The sequence below is a fragment of the Macaca mulatta genome, chromosome 1, assembly GCF_049350105.2.
Source record: "Macaca mulatta isolate MMU2019108-1 chromosome 1, T2T-MMU8v2.0, whole genome shotgun sequence".
Taxonomy (NCBI): domain Eukaryota; kingdom Metazoa; phylum Chordata; class Mammalia; order Primates; family Cercopithecidae; genus Macaca; species Macaca mulatta.
Genome location: NC_133406.1, coordinates 228,907,186 through 228,929,434, shown reverse-complemented (window position 1 = coordinate 228,929,434; position 22,249 = coordinate 228,907,186). Strand labels below are relative to the sequence as shown.

At 45.2% G+C, this 22,249-nt stretch overlaps 1 protein-coding gene across 4 annotated transcripts in view; it reads left to right on the top strand.

Annotated features, from left to right (window-relative positions):
- The first annotated feature begins 101 nt into the window (after window positions 1-101).
- Window positions 102-22,249, top strand: part of CLCN6 (chloride voltage-gated channel 6) — a 39,139-nt gene continuing 16,991 nt past the window's right edge. For 2 of the 4 annotated variants that reach the window (XR_001448083.3, XM_077994126.1), the window contains exons 1-8: window positions 102-220; window positions 1,003-1,062; window positions 11,928-11,993; window positions 12,699-12,764; window positions 15,557-15,623; window positions 19,393-19,499; window positions 20,521-20,647; window positions 21,299-21,366. Coding sequence is in view for 3 of the 4 variants with exons in the window: in XM_077994126.1 (XP_077850252.1) it covers window positions 134-220; window positions 1,003-1,062; window positions 11,928-11,993; window positions 12,699-12,764; window positions 15,557-15,623; window positions 19,393-19,499; window positions 20,521-20,647; window positions 21,299-21,366 (648 nt within the window). In the remaining variant the exon portion in view is untranslated. 4 annotated transcript variants of the gene reach the window in all.

Genomic DNA, 22,249 nt, shown 5'->3' with positions numbered 1-22,249 from the left:
TCTGCAGCCACTCCCGTTCTCAGTCCCAGAGCTCGAGAGGGCCACGTGACCGTCCCGGGACCAGTCACGTGAGGCGCAGATCCTGGGTGGGAGGGGGTGGTAGAGGGGTCCAGAGTGGCAGTAAAGGAGGAAGATGGCGGGGTGCAGGGGGTCTCTGTGCTGCTGTTGCAGGTGGTGCTGCTGCTGCGGTGAGCGTGAGACCCGCACCCCCGAGGAGCTGGTAAGGAGCGGGCGGAGCCGGGCTGGGGAGGGGGCGGTTGCTAAGGGACTGCGAGAGGCGTTGCCGGGGGTGGGGCCGGGCCAATCTGGGCCTGCAGGTGGCAGCCGGTGGGGTCTGGGGACCGCAGTCCCGGCTCTCGAAGCGTCTACCCTGCTTCATGTGCCTAAGTCTGGGGTCTTTTCTCATAACCGCTCCTGGAATCTGAGGGAGAATCCAGGCCAGCTCCAGTAAATCCCACCCATGTTTCCTTTTATTTCCATCTGAAAAGAGTTTGGAATGAAACAAGCGTTTTCAGAATGAGCTTCCTCACAGGACTTTGTGCTTATCATGCGGCTGTTTTAGCTTCCCCAGTTCTTTCTTACTCTATCCCTCACCCTTTCTGGGTCACTGACAGTCCAGCTTCCCCTTGCAAAGCGTCCTGGGAAAACCCGAGTTGTGTTCCCAGAGTTGACAAGTCCTTTCTGATTTCAGATACGTCACATTGTCAAATGGAACCTGAATTTTTACTCCCCTCTTCAGCTGGCATTGGACATCTTTGAGGTGTCCTGAGGAGGAGGGTGGTTATTTGGAGACTCTATGAGTGGAAATGAAGAGCTCAGCCGATGGCTGTAGATCTCACCCACATGGTCCCTCACCTCCGAAAGGTTTTTTTTAAGGGCTGATTCCTATTTGATAATGGCTCCAGGTGATGTGGAAGCTAGCCACTGATTTCAGTAAATACTTCTACCTCCTTCCACTCTTAACCACTAAAAAGGGCTCCCTCTGCGGATCTGTTTTTCTAGACCATCCTTGGAGAAACACAGGAGGAGGAGGATGAGATTCTTCCAAGGAAAGACTATGAGGTGAGCTCCTTTGATACTGCTTGGGTAACTAAAGTAGTGAGTGGCCTGGTCACTTCAGGCCGAAACATTATGATTCCAACCAGAGATGCTGTTTGACCTTCTGTCCCAGGGAGTGAGTGAGTAAGAAAACTTGCTTCTGGGAAAGAGACTGTTTAGCAAGCCCTTTTCTCACCTTAACCCCAAAACAAAGTCTAGTGTTTTTACACGTTTATAAATCTGTGGCACCTTAATCTGGATAGAGTATGTATTTGCCATTAAACTGTTTGCTTTTACAGCTTACAGAGAGACCTAGAGTGAAAGGCACTGGCAGTATGTGCTCCTAACAGGTGTGTGCTCATAAACTGTTAAGGAGGCCTTGCTTCTCTTCTAGGAGAGCTTGCTTTTCAGATATTTTCTTGCTCAAGCAGCTTGTCTCTGACATGTTCTTGATTGAAGTTCCAACTTTCATCTATGGGATTCTTAGAGGGTGTGTTTTTAGTAAAACCAACACTTCCGGGGGGAAACAACATGTGTGACTTTTTATCATTAAATTCTTAAACTGTATACTTAAAGAAGGTAGACAAAAGCCAATAACCCCATTCATTAAAAGATGACTATTAACACCTTACTAAGTATCTTTCTACATCCTTACCCATGCTTTTATATATATGATACATGCTTTTTTTAAGTAACAAAAATGAGATTCCACTAAATCATCTATTTTAACCTGTCCCACTCACCACCTTTATTATACTTTTTGTATCACTAGGTAATTTTCCACAACCAATTAATTTTTTTTTTTTTTGAGACAGAGTCTCACTCTTCCAGGCTGTAGTGCAGTGGCACAATCTCCGCTCACTGCAACCTCCGCCTCCTGGGTTCAAGTGATTCTCCTGCCTCAGCCTCCTGAGTAGCTGGGATTACAGGCGCATGCCACCACGCCCAGCTATTTTTTGTATTTTTAGTAGAGTCGGGGTTTCACCATGTTGGTCAGGCTGGTCTCACACTCCTAATCTGCCCGCCTCAACCTCCCAAAGTGCTGGGATTACAGTTGTGAGCCACCATGCCTGGCCCACAATCTCTTTTTAAACAGGAATAGTATTTTATTGTGCCACAATGTATTTACTCTGTCTTGGGTTTCTTCCAACTTTTTTGTATCACGAACTGCATAGTGGTGAACATCCATCTATCCATCTATCCTTTCCTGTCCATCTTTAATTTCTTCCACTTCTTGGAATTAATCATGTATATATCTAGTGTGTTTTAAAAATGTCATATGGGGCTGGGCGTGGTGGCTCATGCCTGTAATCCCAGCACTTTGGGAGACCGAGGTGGTGGATCACCTGAGGTCAGGAACAGCCTGGCAAACATGGCAAAACCCCATCTCTACTAAAAGTACAAAAATTAGCTGGGCGCGGCGACATAAGCTGGTAATCCCAGCTACTCGGGAGGCTGAGGTGAGAGAATCCCTTGAACCCGGGAGGCGGAGATTGCAGTGAGCCGAGATTGCGCCACTGCACTCCAGCCTGAGCGACAGAGCAAAACTCTGTCTCAAAAAAAAATAAAGAGTCATATGGACTTAAAAAAATTAATATGCTAGACAAAAACATTCCCAAGCTAACTTTCTTTTCAATATTTCATCTTACGTTTGCCTTAGAATTTAGCGTCAACATTAGGATTTGTGGTGTAGCACTTTTTTTAAATTTTTATTATGAAGGATTTCAACTATATGCAAAAACAATAATCTGTTGAAACCCCTTGTCCTCATCACACAGCTTCCACAGTGATTTAACTCAAGCCCTGTCTTCTTTTGTCTGTGCTTTCATTATCTACTTCTCCATTCTCATATTAGTATTATTTTTTAATTGTGTGTGTGTATTTTAAAGTAGAGACAGTCTCCCTATGTTGCCCAGGCTGGTCTCAAACTCCTTGACACCAGCGATCCTCCCATGTCAACCTCCCAAAGTTCTGGGATTACAGTCATGATCTACCATACCTGGCTGCCCTTCCCATGTTATTTTGAAAGAAATTCTGTACATCATATTATTTCACCCATAATTCAATGTGCATCTCTTAATGGATAAAGACTTTTTAATATTTCTTTTTTTTTTTTTTTTTTTTTTTTTTGAGACGGAGTCTCGCTCTGTCGCCCAGACTGGAGTGCAGTGGCGCGATCTCGGCTCACTGCAAGCTCCGCCTCCCGGGTTCACGCCATTCTCCTGCCTCAGCCTCCGGAGTAGCTGGGACTACAGGCGCCCGCCACCTCGCCCGGCTAGTTTCTTTTTGTATTTTTAGTAGAGACGGGGTTTCACCGTGTTAGCCAGGATGGTCTCGATCTCCTGACCTCGTGATCCGCCCGCCTCGGCCTCCCAAAGTGCTGGGATTACAGGCTTGAGCCACCGCGCCCGGCCGGATAAAGACTTTTAAAAAGCATAACTCAATACTATTACCACATCTAAAAAATTAGCAATTTCTTGATATCAAATATCTACTGTCCAGATTTTCCAGTTTTCTCATAAATGTCATATGTATTTTAACTTTGTTTGTATCAGGTTCCAAAAAAGGTCCTTTTTTATTTGTTTGATAGATCTGTTAAATCTCTTTTAATCTGTAGGTTCTTCTTCATCTTTTTTTTTTTTTTTTTGTAAGTTATTTGACAACATAATTAGGACCCTGGGATTTTCTACTGTCTGGATTTTGCCATTTGGACCCTTTCGTATAGTTTAATATGCTACTCTGATGGGACCACTTTGAATGAACCAAAAAGCAGTGTATCCACTGCTGTGTTTTCTTCTATTTCTTTTTTTTTTTTCTTTTTTTAAAATTTGAGATGGAGTCTCACTCTTGGTGCCCAGGTTGGAGTGCAATGGCTCAATCTCGGCTCCCTGCAACCTCCGCCCCGCCCTAGGTTCAAGGGGTTCTTTTGCCCCAGCCTTCTGAGTAGCTGGGATTACAGGCGCCCACCACCACACCCAGCTAATTTTTGTATTTTTAGTAGAGATAGGATTTCACCATGTTTACCAGGTTGGTCTCGAACTCCTGACCTCAGGTGATCCCACTTCGGCCTCCCAAAGTGCTGGGATTACAGGCATGAGCCACCATGCCTGGCCGTTTTCTTCTGTTTCGTAAGTATTTGTTTCCTTGCACATAGTGGAGAAGTTTGCAGGAATTAGTATAAGATACTCTGTATTGTTCTGTCACCTTGCACTCCCTCACTGAACCCTGTTACATCATCCTGACTGTATCACCAGGACTGAGACTGTCTCACAGCCTTCATCCTACTTCTAGGAGCTCACCAAGGCTTCCCCATTGACACCCAGGCTCCCTCACCCCTTCTACTAAATTGCGCTTACATTTGTAATGCACTTGCCTTCAGCTGATATGCATATTCATATCAAGTTTTGTTGTTTTTGTTGTCCTTTGAGACAGAACGCCCAGGCTAGAATGCGGTGGTGCAGTCTTGGCTCACTGCAACCTCTACACCCGCCCCCAAGTTCAAGCTATTCTCCTACCTCAGCCTCCCGAGTAGCTGGGACTACATGCATACGCCACCATGCCTAGCTAATTTTTGTATTTTTTTCTTTTTTAATTTTTGTATTTTTAGTAGAGACGGGGTTTCACCATGTTGACCAGGCTGGTCTTGAACTCCTGACCTCAGGTGATCCACCCACATCAGCCTCCAAGTGCTGGGATTACAAGCGTGAGCCACTGCACCTGGCCATATTCATGTACATTTCATGGGTTAATGTTCTTTTCATATTAGTCATTCATATTTCTCAACCATCTTCAAGAATGAGCTTCTTGAGACATTTGCTTTGGTGTAAGACCAAATTCATTCAGGCACTTAATCAGAAAAGTCTGGATTTTATGTAATCCATAAATAAATTGACTGGACACACAAAGTATAATGAAGAGGGGAGTGAGTGGGACAGGTTAAAATAGCTGATTTAGTGGAATCGCATTTTTGTTACTTAAAACACGTATTAAAAGCATGTTCATAAAAACATGAGTAGGCCGGGCGCGGTGGCTCAAGCCTGTAATCCCAGCACTTTGGGAGGCCGAGGCGGGCGGATCACGAGGTCAGGAGATCGAGACCATCCTGGCTAACACGGTGAAACCCCGTCTCTACTAAAAATACAAAAAACTAGCCGGGCGCGGTGGCGGGCGCCTGTAGTCCCAGCTACTCGGGAGGCTGAGGCAGGAGAATGGCGTAAACCCGGGAGGCGGAGCTTGCAGTGAGCTGAGATCCGGCCACTTCACTCCAGCCTGGGTGACAGAGCAAGACTCCGTCTCAAAAAAAAAAAATAAAAAAAAAAAAAAAAAAAAAAAAAAAAAAAAAAAAAAATAAAAAAAACATGAGTAATAGGCCGGGCGCGGTGGCTCAAGCCTGTAATCCCAGCACTCTGGGAGGCCGAGATGGGCGGATCATGAGGTCAGGAGATCGAGACCATCCTGGCTAACACGTTGAAACCCCGTCTCTACTAAAAAAAAATACAAAAAACTAGCCGGGCGACGTGGCGGGCGCCTGTAGTCCCAGCTACTCCGGAGGCTGAGGTAGGAGAATGGTGTAAGCTCGGGAGGTGGAGCTTGCAGTGAGCTGAGATCCGGCCACTGCACTCCAGCCTGGGCGACAGAGCCAGACTCTGTCTCAAAAAAAAAAAAAAAAAAAAAAAACATGGGTAAGGATGTAGAAGGATATTTAGTAAGGTGTTAATAGTCATATTTTAATGAATGGGGTTATAGGCTTTTCTCTACCTTCTTTGATAGTCAATCAACTAGAAAACCCTTCTGTTGAATAACTTTCTAAAAAGTGCCCCTTCTCCTTCCTGTCTCAGGAAGAGTTCATTGCATATATTTGACTCTTTATTTGATAAATTTGGGGTCTTACAAAATGTTAGAATCCCATTTTGACATCCATTCTCATTATAGGTGGTTTGAATAATAGTAACTTTCTGTGACATGTGCCATTACAAACAGGAATGTTTTCATGCAGGTCACACAGTCTATTTATATTATACCTTTGAATTAGAAAGAGGCACCCTCAGACATAAGACCTAGAATTAAAGGCCTCCCCCACTGGCCATAGCAGCACTCCTAGCTCACAGCCAGTTGAAGGTGGTTTTGGTGTGAACACTAAGATGCCCCTTCCTGGTTGAATTGGGGCTGGTTCAGGCCCCACCTCCCTCCCGGCCAGGTGCCATTTTGCTCATAACCCCCTGTAATAGCCCTGCAAGACACATATAAAATTTTATTTTCTAAAAAAGTTGTTAGTCCCCTAAACCAAAGAGCAACATATACTGCAGAAATAAAAAGAAGTTAGTCATAGCAAAGGAGAAGTAACAGTATCTGGTTTTAATAATAGGTCATATATTCCATTGGTATATATTTACGAAGTGCCAAACTCAACTAATTTATTTTAAAAAAAAGAAAGGTCGGGCACAGTGGCTCACACCTATACGCCCAGCACTTTGGGAGGCCAAGGCAGGAGGATCGCTTAAAGCCAGGAGTTCAAGACCAGCCTAGGCAACAAAGTGAGAATTTGTTCCTATAAAAAATTTTGTTAAAAATTGGCAGGGGCCCGGGTACAGTGGCTCACGCCTGTTACCCCCATACTTTAGGCTGAGGCAGGTGCATCACTTGAGCCCAGGACTTCAGACAAGCCTGGGCAACATGGCGAGACTCTGTCTCACCAAAAAATACAAAAAAATTAGCCAGGTATGGTGGCGCGCCTGTAGTCCCACCTACTGGGGAGATCGAAGCAGGAGAATTGTTTGAGCCCAGGAGATGGAGGTTGCAGAGAGCTGTGATCACGCCACTGCACTCCAGCCTGGGTGACAGAGCGAGACCCCGACTAAAAAAAAAAGGGATTCTAGTGTTCTAGTGTTGTGGTTGTTTCTAAATGCCCTTCCTGGCGGTTTTATTGCACTATAATCGGCATACTATTCAGCTCACCCATGTAGAGTGTACAGTTCAATGGGGTTTTAAAACTTAGTATATTTACAGAGTTGTACAACTATTCCCACAGTCAATTTTTTAATTTTTATTTTTAATTTTTTGAGATGGAGTTTCGCTCTTGTTGCCCAGGCTGGAGTGCAATGTTGTGATCTCAGCTCACTGCAACCTCTGCCGCCCGGGTTCAAGTGATTCTCCTGCCTCAGCCTCCCGAGTAGCTGGGATTACAGGTGCCCGCCACCATGCCCGGCTAATTTTGTATTTTTAGTAGAGACGAGGCTTCTCCATGTTGGTCAGGCTGGTCTCGAACTCGTGGCCTCAGGTGGGCCTCAGGTGATCCGCCCGCCTCGGCCTCCCAAAGTGCTGGGATTACAGGCGTGAGCTGCCGCGCCCAGCTAATTCCTATAGTCAGTTTTAGAATATTTTCATCACCCGAGAGGAAACCCTGCACTCATTAGCAGCCACTGCCTGTCCTCCTTGCCCCTGACTCCAGGCAACCACTAATCTCCTTTCTGTCTATAGATTTGCCTATTCTAGATATCTAAAAACCTTTTTTTTTTTTTTTGGAGACGGAGTCTCGCTTTGTCACCCAGGCTGGAGTGCAGTGGCACCATCTCGGCTCACTGCAAGCTCCGCCTCCTGGGTTCACGCCATTCTCCTGCCTCAGCCTCCGAGTAGCTGGGACTACAGGCACGCACCACCACGCCCGGCTAATTTTTTTTTTGTATTTTTAGTAGAGACGGGGTTTCACCGTGTTAGCCAGGATGGTCTCGATCTCCTGACCTCGTGATCCGCCCGTCTCGGCCTCCCAAAGTGCTGGGATTACAGGCGTGAGCCACTGCGCCCGGCTGATATCTAAAAACCTTCTAAATGTTTATGGAACCATAGAGTTATTAGATAGAACCATCAATCAAGTAATTGACCAGTAATTTCCATACATATTTGGGATGAAGGCAAGAGATAAGGACAAACCAAGTATTGTTTCTCCTCTGCTCTCAGGCACCACTCGCGCAACACTGCTGACACCCAAGTGTGGAGGTTGTTTCCCCACACACCTAGCAAGCAGTCTCCAGCAGACACCTGCTGGGTATCCTCTAGTTCAGTGCCAACACTGTCTACCTGATGACGTCAGATCAGGTTGAGGGCTGTGTCCCACGAGACTGTTTCCACTTCAGATGCTAGTTAAAAGTAGTAGGCAGGCCGTGCGTGGTGGCTCATGCCCATAATCCCAGCACTTTGGGAGGCCAAGGTAGGCAGGTTGCTTGAGCCCAGGAGTTTGAGACCAGCCTGGGCAACATGGTGAAACCCTATCTCCACAAAAATTTAAAAATTAGCTGAACATAGTGGTACACACCTATAGTCCCAGTTACTCAGGAGGCTGAGGTGGGAGGATGGCTTAAGCCCAGAAGTTGGAGGTTGCAGTGAACCAAGATTGCACCACTGCACTCCAGCCTGGGTGACAGAGAAAGACCCCATGGCAAAAAAAAAAAAAAAAAAAAGAAAAAAAAAAAAGAAAGAAAGTAGTAGGTTGTCATCTGTTATTTCTCAGCAATTGGCAGTGAATTGAAGGTTCACAGGACTCCCTCCTCCAGTTTGGTTAATTTGCTAGAGCAGGTCAGAAAACACAGAAACGCTACTTACGTTTGCTAGTTTATTAATAAAGGATATCACAAAGGATACAGAAGAATAGCCAGATGGAGAGATTCAAGGAACGTGGGAGGGGGTCACGGAGCTTCCATCCCCTCTCCAGGCACAAGTACCCTCCTGGAACCTCCAAATGGTCAGCTATTTGGAAGCTCTCTGAACCGTGTCCTTTTGGAGTTTTATGGAAGCTTTTTTATGCAGTCATCATTGATTACGTCACCATCCCTTGGTGATCAGCTTAACCTTCAGCTTCAGTCTCCTCCCTGGAGGGATGGGTTTCCCACCCCGCTAATCCTGCCTTTGTCTTTCTGGTGACCAGCCTCTTTTCTGAAGCTATCTAAGGGCCCCCAGCCACCACTCATCTCATTAGCAAACAAAAGATACCCGGCTCAACAAAAAAAAAAAAAAAAAAAAAAGGAAAAAAGACAAAGTCTGTTTGTGTGTATGTGTATTGTTGGGGCTCAGAAAATGATACTGGAAATACAGTATCATTTGCTGAACTGAAGAAACAGCCTGGGGGTGTCTCTCTGACCTTCTTCACCCTCACACTTTGTCTCTCCCAAAGCACAGGATGAGGCCCTTCTCTGCCGTTCCCTTATCTACCTAGAAACTGGACCTACCAAAGAGGAACACAGTTGTCTTTGATCCCTTTCCTGAAATGTCATTAACCAGAGAATGTTAAAACTCATCTCACAGAGGAGACCGAAGACCAAACAATATACCTAGACCCCGGCCAAACTGTCCCAAACCACTGTTTGTTCACTGTCCCATTCAATTTCCAAAGAGTCTTTCACAAGATAATGTCTGCCTCCCAGATCCATTCATTCCCCACTAAGAATTATTTCCTCCCACATCCCCATTTCCCCTTCCCTTCTGAAGAAGAGTATAGAAGCATCTGTACCTCACTGGGGTTATTGGGTAATCATTCTGCAGTTCCCCTGTGCAATGCATGTTAAATAAGTCTGGATGCCTTTACTTCCATTAATCTGCCTTTTGTCAGTTCACTTTCAGCAGATCTTCGGAGGGTGAAAGGGGAAGCTTTTCCCATTGGCCGCTACAATATATATGTATGTGCGTATATGTTTAATCACTTATGGATGAGTCTGGTTTCTAAAAGTACATTTTTCCTCACTGTGTTTTTTTGTTTTCTGATCAGTAAAAAAGATTTTTTTTTCTGAGACAGAGTCTCACTGTGTCACCTAGACTGGAGTGCAGTGGCGCGATCTCAGCTCACTGCAACCTCCACCTCCTGGGTTCAAGCGATTCTCCTGCCTCAGCCACCCTAGTAGCTGGGATCACAGGTGTGTGCCACCACGCCTAGCTAATTTGTGTATTTTTGGTTGAGGCGGGGTTTCGCCATGTTGGCCAGGCTGGTCTCAAACTCTTGGCCTCAAGTGATCCACCCATCTCGGCCTCCCAAAGTGCTGGAATTATAGACGTGAGCCATTGTGCCCAGCCGATCATTTTTTAAAATATAAAAAAGCACACCATTTGTGCCATGAGAATTTCAGACAACACCCAGAAACAAATATCCTCTTAAGCACTACCTCACGGATGTTTTCCCATTATGAATGCTGATGTGCAAATAATCCTAATTTTGTTTAATCAAAAAAGGATATTATACTTTTAATTCTCCATCCTGCTTTATTTTTATTTTTTAATTGCATCTTACTCTTTTGCTAAACAATTTTTAGACATTTTCCATATCTTTCTATATAGACTTAACTATAATCATTTTATTGGTGTATAGTCTTCTATATTTGGATGTATAAGTGATTTACTCAGTCACCTGTTGGTACTCCAGGACTCATAAAAAAGGAATTTGGACTATAGGTAGATATATAGATAGAATAAATTGTCATTCATCACATGTGTTTGGCTGACGTGAAACTGTTGTCCAGGAGTGTGGCTGCGACCCAGCTAGTGTCCAGCTGATGTGGGTAGGAACAGGTTGTAGGAAGGAGAGCTCATGGCCGACCATTTTTCTTTGTTGCCAAACTGCTGCGTCTTTTTTTTTTTTTTTTTAAGATAAGAGTCTCGCTGTGTTGCCCAGGCTGGAGTGCAGTGGCATGATCTCGGCTCACTGCATCCTCCGCCTCCCAGGTTCAAGCAGCTCTCCTGCCCTAGCTTCCTGAGTAGCTGGGTTTACAGGCGTGCTCCACCACTCCCAGCTGACTTTAGTATTTTTAGTAGAGATGGGGTTTCACCATCTTACCCAGGCTAGTCTCGAAGTTCTGGCCTCAAGCGATCTTCCTGCCTCGGCCTCTCAAAGTGCTGGGATTATAGGCGTGAGCCACTGCGCCCAGCCCAGACTGCTGCTTCTCTAACAAGACAACTAAAATGATTTCCTTTGAATCGTTTCTCTAAATGTCTGTGGCATACCTGCAGGTTGCTTGCAGGATTTCTGTGTTCTGTGATGCGTGTTGTAAAGGATGCTGCTTTAGATGTAGAAGTTTTAGGAGCCGAGAGCCACGCTGAGTCTGTGCCTCTTCCTAACATAAAGTTGAAGTTACTTTTAAAAATACTTTCCATATTAGTTTGTCTTGTGACTAACCTCATTTCCATAGACACTAACTACAAAAGATAATTATAACTAATTGACATTCTAAATTAATTTGGTTCTGACTAACTGAAACTTTTGTTCACATCTAATGGAGTAAGTTTCATAAAGCTCATGATAGCTAAAGGGCTTTACATATTTTGCCAAAACAGGAAGTTTAAAAATAGGTAATTTAAAACTTATCCTAAAGCATGAAGTGTGAACCTGAAGCAACACCGCTCAAATCGTAATGTGCGTCTGAGTCACCTAGGGCTGCAGGAAGTCTGAGATTCTGCATTTGGTTTCTGTGTTTGTTCTTGAGACAGAGTCTCGCTCTGTCACCAGGCTGGAGTGCAGTGGTGTGATCTCAGCTCACTGCAACCTCCGCCTCCCAGGTTCCAGAGATTCTCCTGCCTCAGCCTCCCAAGTAGCTGGAACTACAGGTGCGCACCACCACGCCCGGCTAATTCGGTGTTTTTAGTAGAGATGGAGTTTCACCATGTTGGCTAGACTGGTCTTAAACTCCTGACCTCAGGTGATCCACCTGCCTTGACCTCCCAAAGTGCTGGGATTATAGGCGTGAGCCACCGCGCCTGGCCAGATTCCGCATTTTGAACCAGCTCCTCCTGGGTGCTGTAGGTACCATTGCTCTGCCTATCCACATGTTGAGTAGCAGGAACCCAGAGGTTTGTCCCTTTGCAGGTCTTCTCACCTGATGTGACTTTCTGACTCACCTTTGCCTCTTTTTCAGAGTTTGGATTATGATCGCTGTATCAATGACCCTTACCTGGAAGTTTTGGAGACCATGGATAATAAGGTGAGTCTTAACAATTCTTCATCTCTGGGGATCAAATCAGTCTTAACATGGCATTTTTTTTCTCTTCTAAAGTTCCCAGTAAGTATCTTTACCCCTTGTTTTTTGAACCTTTTCCTGCGATACAGGCAGACCTCACTTTATGCACTTTGCTTTATTTCACCTTGCAGATACTGCAGTTTTTACAAACTGGAGGTTGGTGGCAACTCTGTGTTGAGCAAGGTGCCATTTTTCCAATAGCATGCATTTTGTTTGCATTTTTTAGCCATAAGGTATTTTTTAATTAAGGTATGTACATTTTTGTAGGCATAATGCTATTGCACACTTAATACACCACAATATAGTGTAAACATCACTTTTATATGCATTGGGAAACCAAAACACTCATGTGACTCTCTTTATTGTGATATTTGCTTTATTGTGGTGGTCTGGAACCAAACCCATGCTATCTGCAAGGTAAGCCTATGTTGGCATTTATTCCCTAGGCCTTTATCCTGCCAACCAGAGTTCCCCCTGTCGGTGCAGCTTGCCCAGCCTATTAAGGAGTCCATCATTTTTGCATTGTAAAGCACCTGAAATCCCAACATCATCTTCACTGTGCCTGCTCTCCACGTGGAATTTAGCTTAAAACTGATTGGCCAAGATATGTTTCTTCCCATCTGCCACCATAACCCTGTAAACTGAATCATTCTTCTCCTGTGTTAACAGAAAGGTCGAAGGTATGAGGCGGTGAAGTGGATGGTGGTGTTTGCCATTGGAGTCTGCACTGGCCTGGTGAGGAGGCAGGACCTGGAGGGATGGTGGGCCAGAGGGCTGGAGGGACTCACAGGGAAAGCCCTGGCCTGGTGAATAACATTGTTATTTGTCATTATAGCGTTTATAACATTATAACACTATAACACTTGTCATTATAATCAAGAGTACCTTTTCTTTTTCCCTTCTTTTTTTTTAAATGAATAATCGTGGCACAGTTTTTCATACTTCCCTGGTTTTTGCTTTGTGAAATGAAAGCGAGACACATGACGATGGTGCTCTTGAAGCGCTCAAAGGTTTGGGCAGGAGTTATCTTTTATGATACGATTATGGATCATAATCTGTAATCTACCTGATCAACTAGATAACATGTCTCCCTAGTGGGTAGAGAACACATTGGGTAGAGTAAATAATGGATGTTAAAGTCACTTTTTTTTTTTTTTTTAAATTTAAATAGAGACAGTCTCGCTTTGTCACCCTGGCTGGAGCACAGTGGTGTGATCATAGTTCACTGCAGCCTCGACCTCCTGGGCTCAGGTGATCCTCCTACCTCAGCCTCCCGAGTGGTTAAGACTCTAGGCAGGCATGACATCACTCTTTAGGGAAAAAGCAAAGTCATGGGTACGGAACTGTGAATATCATGCCCTTCATTTAGCACAGTGTGCCAGTGAACAGCATGGCACAACACAGATCTTGATCTCATGCAGGGAGTTCATGGTGCTATCCTGGGCTCCTCCCTGCCTGCCGTTAACGTTATCTGGAAGACAGAGCCAGCAGCCGTGTGTGAAGGGATATGCCCATATGAACAGAGCTGGTGGAGGCAGCAGCTTCACAGGTGAATCACAGACAGGGCAAGATTGGAAACATGGCCAAAGATGAGGATAGCAAAAAGTCTGGAACCAGAACTGCTGACTTCACATTGTTAAATATGAAGAGGAGAAGCTGGAAAAATCAGCATCAGTAAAAATGATCCATGTCAAATCTGATTCCGGTCAGTACAGTGTTGGGATAGGGTATCTGTTCTCAGTAGCAGCCTGTTTACCACCTTTCTTTGGAACTGGCCACAAGCCTCCTACTTAATTTGACATGACATGCCTGGAAAATGTACACATGTGTTTGGTATAATGTAGCCACAGGGGCCAATCACGATTTTTATTTTCATGGCGTGCATCAAATTTTTACTATAGTAAATCCCCAAGTAAAGGAACGTCTTACTAGGTAAGACTAATGGCACTCAGAAGACCTCTTCAGTGACATTCTGATGGATACCATTTTGGGGGAACTTGGGTTGATTTATTGTTTTATTTAAATCTCAGGGTGTTGGGCCAGGCACGGTGGCTCACACCTATAATCCCAGCATTTTGTGAGGCTGAGACAGGAGGACTGCTTGAGCCCAGGAGTTTGAGACCAGCCTGGGCAACATAGGGAGACCCTGTCTCTTTAAAAAAAAAAAAAAAATAGAAATCTCAAGGTATTTATTTTGCTGTATATGTTTCTGGTTGCAGATTTCCCTATAATAAGCTAGTCATTAGGCCTCTAGTTGTTAGTGTTTGTGCTACTTTTATATCAAACTCTTTGGAGCTGTCACTTGTCAGTACTACAGGTTAAGTGTCCCTTATCAGAAAATCCAAAATGCTGCAAAATCCAAAACTTTTTGAATGCCAACACGATGCTCAGAGGAAATACTCATTGGTGCATTCAGATTTCGGATTTCAGATTTTTGGATTTGGGATGTTTAACCAGTATAATGCAAATATTAAAAAAAAAAAAATCAGAAATCCGAAACACTTCTGGTCCCAAGCATTTCAGATAAGGGTTACTCAAGCTGAAGCAACTTTACCTCCTACCTTTGTATTTTAGGAAGGCAGACCTGCCTTTATGATATAGGACTCCCAACTCTTGTCTGCTGATGTGTGGCCACTTATGGCTTCGGTATTAAAAAGCCTCCAGGCATTGGCTTGAGGGAAGGCCAGAAGTAAAGGCAAGAAGCCTTTGATCCTGAATCAATAAAATTAGAAGTCTTTCTAGTTCTCCTTTAAGCCCTGAGCACTTTGGAGAGCGGAATATTGGAATTTGGTTGTTTTCTCTACCCAGAGTAACTATGCACTATAAGATGGTTATAAGTCTAGCCTGGCACAGTGGGGTGTGCCTGTAGTCCCAGTTGCTTGGGAGGCTGAGGCAGGAGGATTTCTTGAGCCCTGGAGTTCAAGGCCCAAGGCCAGCCTGGGCAATATAGCAGGACTCCATCTCAAAAAAAGATGATTTTAAGTCAAAATAATGACTTACAGAACCTGCTAATAACGAACATGCAAAAAGCACATACACTTAAATGAATGTTGTGTTTTAAAGCAAGCTTGTCCAACCCATGGCCCAACACAGATTCACACACCTTTTTAAAACATGAGATTTTTTTGAGATTTTCTTTTTTTAGCTCATCAGCTATTGTTAGTGTATTTTATGTGTGGCCCAAGACAATTCTTCTTCCAATGTGGTCCAGGGAAGCCAAAAGATTGGACACCCCTGTGTCAGTAGTCTTTCTTGGTCTCACATCTTTTTCTGCACCTGCTTCCCTCTTTGTTTTCCATTGCTTCACTCAACTTAGCTGTACCCTCTGCCTTTGTTCTTTGGAGGGGCAGTGGGACCGGGCTGGAGAAGGGATCTCATCCTTCTGAGCTTTTCTGCTGTGCATTCACGTGCTGCTGGCTGGTGAGCAGCCTCCATACATGCAGTGGGGGAGGAGATGCCTTCAAGAGAAGCACACCTGTACTACACTTGGAAATAAGGCTGTGTGATAGATTGCTTGCTCTTCACAGGTGGGTCTCTTTGTGGACTTTTTTGTGCGACTCTTCACCCAACTCAAGTTCGGAGTGGTACAGTCATGTATCCTTTTCACGGTTCCTGGTGTTCGTGGACTTCAGTGGTCACCAAGGTTCTTTCTTACGTAGAAATGGGTTTAACAGTAAGCATGATATTAGAAGGGCCACTTACTAGCTATTCAGCTTTAATATTTTTAATGATCACTGAAAGACGCAAAAGCAGGACTTTAATAAACAAAGACATACCCATGTTTGTGGTTGATGAGATTACAGATGCCACAAAGATGCCTGTACTCCCCAGTCTGTAAATTTAATGTAGTTCCAATCAAAATTCCAGTAGAATTTGTTGTGGGACTCAGAAGTTCTTTCTAAATTTGTGTAGAAGAGTAAAGGGCCAAAAGTAGTGAGTCAGTACAGTTCTGAACAACAAGAAGGTGGACTTGACCCTGCCAGATACCAAGTCTTATAAAATTTACAAGTTTGGGGAGTTAGGAAAAATTAAAAAAAAAAGTCATACAATTGAAGATTCCGTCATTGAAATTGGTCACATTGGTGCAGGAATACCTAGACAGTGGAAAATGATAGAGAAGCAGAAACTGGCCCTCACATGCATGGAACTTTGGTGAATGTCAGTTAATACTACACATCAGTGAGGGAGTGCTGAATGGTTTAATAAAAGATGCTGTGTTATTTAATAAATAAAAATACACATCTCTGTAGTCCCAGCTACTTAGGAGGTGAGCCCAGGAGTTTGAGGCTATAGTGTACCATGGTTATGTCTGGGCAACATAGCAAGACCCTGTCTTAAAAAAAAAAAAAAAAAAAGATGCTGGGACATGGGTGATCCATATGGAAAAATAGTTTTATTGCTATTTCATACTATAAATAAAGATAAATTCCAGATGAAAATGTAAATATGCAAAACAAAACTTTAGGAGACTATATGTTGTCAAGACTAGGGAATAATTTCTTAAAACTCCAAAAGGCACAGATTATAAGAAAAAACATCAGTGGCTGGGTGCAGTGGCTCATGCCTGTAATCCCAGCACTTTGGAAGGCTGAGGCAGGCAGATCACCTGAGGTCAGGAGTTCAAGACCAGCCTGGCTAACATGATGAAACTCCGTCTCTACTAAAAATACAAAAAATTAGCTGGGCATGGTGGCAGGTGCCTGTAATCCTAGCTACTTCGGAGGCTGAGGCGGGAGAATCGCTTGAACCTGGGAGATGGAGGTTGCAGTGAGCCAAGATCATGCCATTGCACTCCAGCCTGGGCAACAAGAGTGAAACTCTGTCTCAAAAAAAAAAAAAAAAAAAAAATCAATAAACTTGACCACATCAAAGTACATATTTTATTTATAAAGACAAAAACTCCAAAATAACAATAAAACACCATAAAGTGAAAAACAAGTCCACAGCCTGAAAGAGGTTATTTACTATGCAGTTAAGAGGCAGATAATTAGTATCCAGAATACAGGAAGTAGCTGGGCGTGGTGGCTCACGCCTATAATCCCAGCACTTTGGGAGGCCGAGGCAGGCGGAGCACTTGAGGTCAGGAGTTCGAGACCAGCTTGGCCAACATGGTGAAACCCTGTCTCTACTAAAAATACAAAATTAGCCTCGTGTGGTGGTGTGCACCTTTAGTCCCAGATACTTGGGAGGCAGAGGCAGGAGAATCACTTGAACCCAGGAGGCAGAGGTTGCAGTGAGTCGAGATTGCAACACTGTACTCCAGCCTGGGTGACAGAGTGAGACTGATTCAAAAAAAGAATACAGGAAGAACTCCTGCAACACAATCAGAAAAAAAACCAGATGGTCCAATAGATGGAAAACAAGCAAAGGATGTGAACTGGAATTCTCAAAAGAGAAAAACTGAGTAAACCTCTGAAAAAAGGAAGGTGCACATTCCTGTGACTCATAAATTCCTCTTACAGATGTGAACCACAGACATGTGCAAAGGTGGTAATTATAGCTTTGTGATAGCAAAAAGCTGGAATCACCAAATGGGGGAATGGAAAAATTGTGGCTCGGCCGGGCGCGGTGGCTCAAGCCTGTAATCCCAGCACTTTGGGAGGCCGAGACGGGCGGATCACTAGGTCAGGAGATCGAGACCATCCTGGCTAACAGGGTGAAACCCCGTCTCTACTAAAAAATACAAAAAGCTAGCCGGGCGAGGTGGCGGGCGCCTGTAGTCCCAGCTACTCGGGAGGCTGAGGCAGGAGAATGGCGTCAACCCGGGAGGCGGAGCTTGCAGTGAGCTGAGATCCGGCCACTGCACTCCAGCCCGGGGACAGAGCGAGACTCCGTCTCAAAAAAAAAAAAAAAAAAAAAAAAAAAAAGAAAAATTGTGGCGCATTCATATGGTATCATTTTAGACATCATGTCATTTCTGTAGATTGTAAAACAAAAATAATTTTAGACAGAAGTGAAAGTGAGGCTGGGCGCAGTGGCTCTCACCTGTAATCCCAGCACTTTGGGAGGCCGAGACGGGCAGATCACGAGGTCAGGAGATCGAGACCATCCTGGCTAACACGGTGAAACCCCGTCTCTGCTAAAAATACAAAAAATTAGCCGGGCGAGGTGGCGGGCGCCTGTAGTCCCAGCTACTCGGGAGGCTGAGGCAGGAGAATGGCGTGAACCCGGGAGGCGGAGCTTGCAGTGAGCCGAGATCGTGCCACTGCACTCCAGCCTGGGCGATGAGCAAGACTCCATCTCAAAAAAAAAAGAAGTGAAAGTGAACGAACCACAGAGCTGTGTGTATCAACATGGCTAATTCTAAAAAACTTAATGTTCAGGGAAAAAAAGAGGAAGTTACAGAATATAGAAGTGCTGTGTACAACAGTATGGACACTTGAAATATGCACAATAATTTCAGGTTAATGGTTTCTCCCAGGGGAGAGAGGAAGGAAAACTGTTTTTTTGTTTTGTTTTGTTTCTTAAAATGGTGTCGAATGTTTTATTTTTAAAAAATACCTGGAGCACATATAGCATATTGTGGAGATTTGTTAAAGCTGAGGTTGTGAGGGTATGGGTATTTGTTACTTTTTGTAATGTTTGAAGTATTTCCTAATGTCAAAGGCATCTCAAACAATTTTTTTTTTTTTTTTTCTGAGACAGTGTCTCACTCTGTCGCCCAGATTGGAGTGCAGTGGTGCGATCTTGGCTCACTGCAAGCTCTGCCTCCTGAGTTTACGCCATTCTCCTGCCTCAGCCTCCCGAGTAGCTGGGACTACAGGCGCCTACCACCATGCCCGGCTATTTTTTTGTATTTTTAGTAGAGACGAGGTTTCACCTTGTTAGCCAGGATGGTCTCGACCTCTTGACCTCGTGATCCGCCCGCCTGGGCCTCCCAAAGTGCTGGGATTACAGGCGTGAGCCACCGCGCCCGGCCTTTTTTTTAAGAGATGAGGTCTCACACTGTCACCTGGACTGGAGTGCCGTGGTGCAATGACAGCTCACTGCAGCCTCAGCCTCCCAGGCTCAAGGGATACTCCCACCTCAGCTTCTTGAGTAGCTGGGACCATAGGCATGTACCACCATGCCCAACTAATGTTTGTATTTTTTGTAGTGACATGGTCTCACTACGTTGCCCAGGCTGGCCTCCAACTCTTAGGCTCAAGCGTTCCTTGTGCCTCAGCCTCCTAAAGTGTTGGGATGACAGGCATGAGCCATCGCACCCAGTCATCTCAGGCATTTTGAAAAAAATTTTATTTATGGAGAAAAAGTGCACTCAGCAGACAGCATGATCCAAAGGACAAGCAGCTGCACCCTCTCACGTGATGACGGGGACACCCCTCGGCTGATCAACACAGTTTCCTTAACCCAGTTTCTGCAGCGGTGGAGGAATGTAGCCAGAAAGGCTGCCTCGCTCTGTCTCTCCTTGAACTCCTGGGTTTTAACCTCACCTTTGTCTTCCTGGCAAGCCTCCTTGTTCTCATTGAGGTGAGGTGGTTTGATTCACCTGCTTGCTTAGGAGGTTTTAGAGTCCCGCACTCCTTTTCCCCACCTCCTTCCAGAATGTCAGGAAACTGAGAATGCAGATTCCTGCAGAAAGTGGCCTCTTGTTCACGGAAGATAAAGGTTTCACCCTCTGGTGAGATTAAAGAAGAAAAATCCAGATTAGGATGGTGGGTCTCAGCCTTGGCAGTACATTAGAATTCCCTGGAGAACTTTTTTAAAAACATACCTGAGCCCCAGCTCTGACACATGAGAACCTGTGGAATTGAGGTGCCTGAATTGATTGTTGAGAGGTTCCCCAAGTGATGCTGATTCACAGGGAACTTATGCAGATTCTGCGGGGAGGAAAAAAGGGGGAAAGGGCTGAAAACAAAATTGTTGGGTGCCATGTTCACTACCTGGGTGACAGGATCATTTGTATCCCAGACCTCAGCATCATGCAATATCCCCTTGTAACAGACCTGCACATGCAATCCCTGAATCTAAAATAAAAGTTGAAATTATTTTTCTTTAAAAAGTGCAAGTCTGGCCACTTCGGGGGGCCAAGGCGGGCGGATCACCTGAGGTCGGGAGTTTGAGACCAGCCTGACCAACGTGGAGAAACCCCGTCTCTACTAAAAATACAAAATTAGCCGGGCATAGTGGCGCATGCCTGTAATCCCAGCTACTCGGGCAGCTGAGGCAGGAGATCGCTGGAACCCAGGAGGCAGAGGTTGCAGTGAGCCAAGATCACGCCATTGCACTCCAGCCTGGGCAACAAGAGTGAAACTCTGTCTCAAAAAAAAAAAAAAAAAAAAAGTGCAAGTCCTCCCATTGCCCCTCAGACCTCCTGAGTCAGATCCTCTGGCGTGGGGCCCAGCAGCTGTGGTTTAGCAAGCCCTCCAGGTGATGCTGACGCTGCTAATGAGGGTGGCCAGCTCTCCCTCTTCCGCTGCCCAGGTTGTTGAGGGTAAACCAGAGAACCAATGGATTTTGAGTTATGGGTGTGCCTGCTCTACTCCATTAGCCCGTGGCAGCAGGTTCTGGGATACCCGAGGTCAAATGCTATCTGAATGGTGTGAAGGTGCCAGGAATCGTCCGTCTCCGGACCCTGCTCTGCAAGGTCCTTGGAGTGCTGTTCAGTGTGGCTGGAGGTAAGAAGGGTCCAACTTATATCCTTCAAATACTCAAGGGGCAGAGATGACAAGAAGCATGACATATTTCAGTTATTAGATTTGAACTGCAGGGCCCAGCCTCAAACAACTGATGTTTGCACTTTTTGTTGATGGGCTCTTTTTAAAATGCAGACACTGTTCGTATGTTACCATTCAGATACCTGACAAACACACTCTTCAGTTTTGGAATTTGGAATTTAGTTTGTGGAATTCGCTTCTGTCAAAATTAGCAAGCTTTTTGTGTCAACAGCCAGATAGTAAATATTTCAGGCTTTGTGGGCCAAGAATCAGAATGGAAGCTCTTATGTTGATGCTTATGTAACCATTTACATGTGTCCACTTAAGAACGTAAAAGCCGGTCTGAGTTCTCAGGCCGTGCAAAACCAGGCGGGGAGCTGGTGGTCTGGCCTAACAGGTCATTTGCTGACACGCAATTTAGAATGTGGAGTGTTTTTTCTTCTAGCAAGACGTGAAATGGAGCTTATTTGGTGGGAATTTGGTTCTTTCTCTTATAAAGTCTTAGGATCATCTCTGTTTAGTTGTCAGGAGAAAAGGTTTTGTAGCCAAGGTCTCCTGACCCAGGGACATTTCTGCGCTGACCAATGGTCTTCCCTTTTTCACCCTGCCCAGGGCTCTTTGTGGGGAAGGAAGGTCCCATGATCCACAGTGGTTCAGTGGTGGGAGCTGGCCTCCCTCAGGTAAGATGGACTGAGAGGGTGTGGGCCTCCCGGGCAGGCCTAGTGGGAGGTCTGTGGTTACACTGGGCCTAATCCATTTGGACAGCCCTGACGTCACATTGGAACCTGGTGCCGTTCTGGCTTGATATGAAAACCATGTGTCTGTCTCTCAGGAAAGAGCATAACTTATACTTGGAAGTTTTAATGATGCCCTGCTGAACCCTAGGAGCAGAAATGTGACATAGAGAAAAACTATGACACAGGCAGATGAAAGTCACTGGGTGCCTCCGCAGCCATCGCCAGGCGCCTCCGTATAGGGTGGGGTGGATCATCTCAGGGCTGCCAGATCCAAGAGGCCTGAAGCATCGACTGACATGGTTTTAGGCACAGTTCCATGCTGATTCTAGCTGGCGTGGTACAGTCATAATAACAGCTGCTAGCTGAGTGGTCTGTGTGCCAGACGCCGCGTATACTAACTGCTTTCTCCTCATAGCCACCTTCAATGATTTGTTATTGTTACCCCCATCCTCAGATGGAGAAACTGAGGTTTAGAGATGTTGAGGCACTAGCTGGAGACCTCAAAACTCCCGTTCTTAGGGGCTGCTCCAGATCCCTGGGCTGCGTTGGAGAAGTCTCAGTTCCCTGTAAACTGTCACTCACAGTCATTTCCCTCTCCAGTCTGAGAAGAGGGAGTTACTGTGGTTGGGAGTCTCTGAGGTGAAGGAGGGAAGATTCTTTCTTCCAGAGCTCGTCTTTTGGTCTCTCTTCTGCTACTGCCTCAAGCACCAGATCTGGCAGGAGTGAGCCAAGGGGTGGAAGGAGTGGGCATCAGCGTGCGCTGTTGTGGAGCCGACCAAAGACAGGCTCTGGGCCCTTCTCTTCCTGGTGCTGCCGAGCAGAGCGG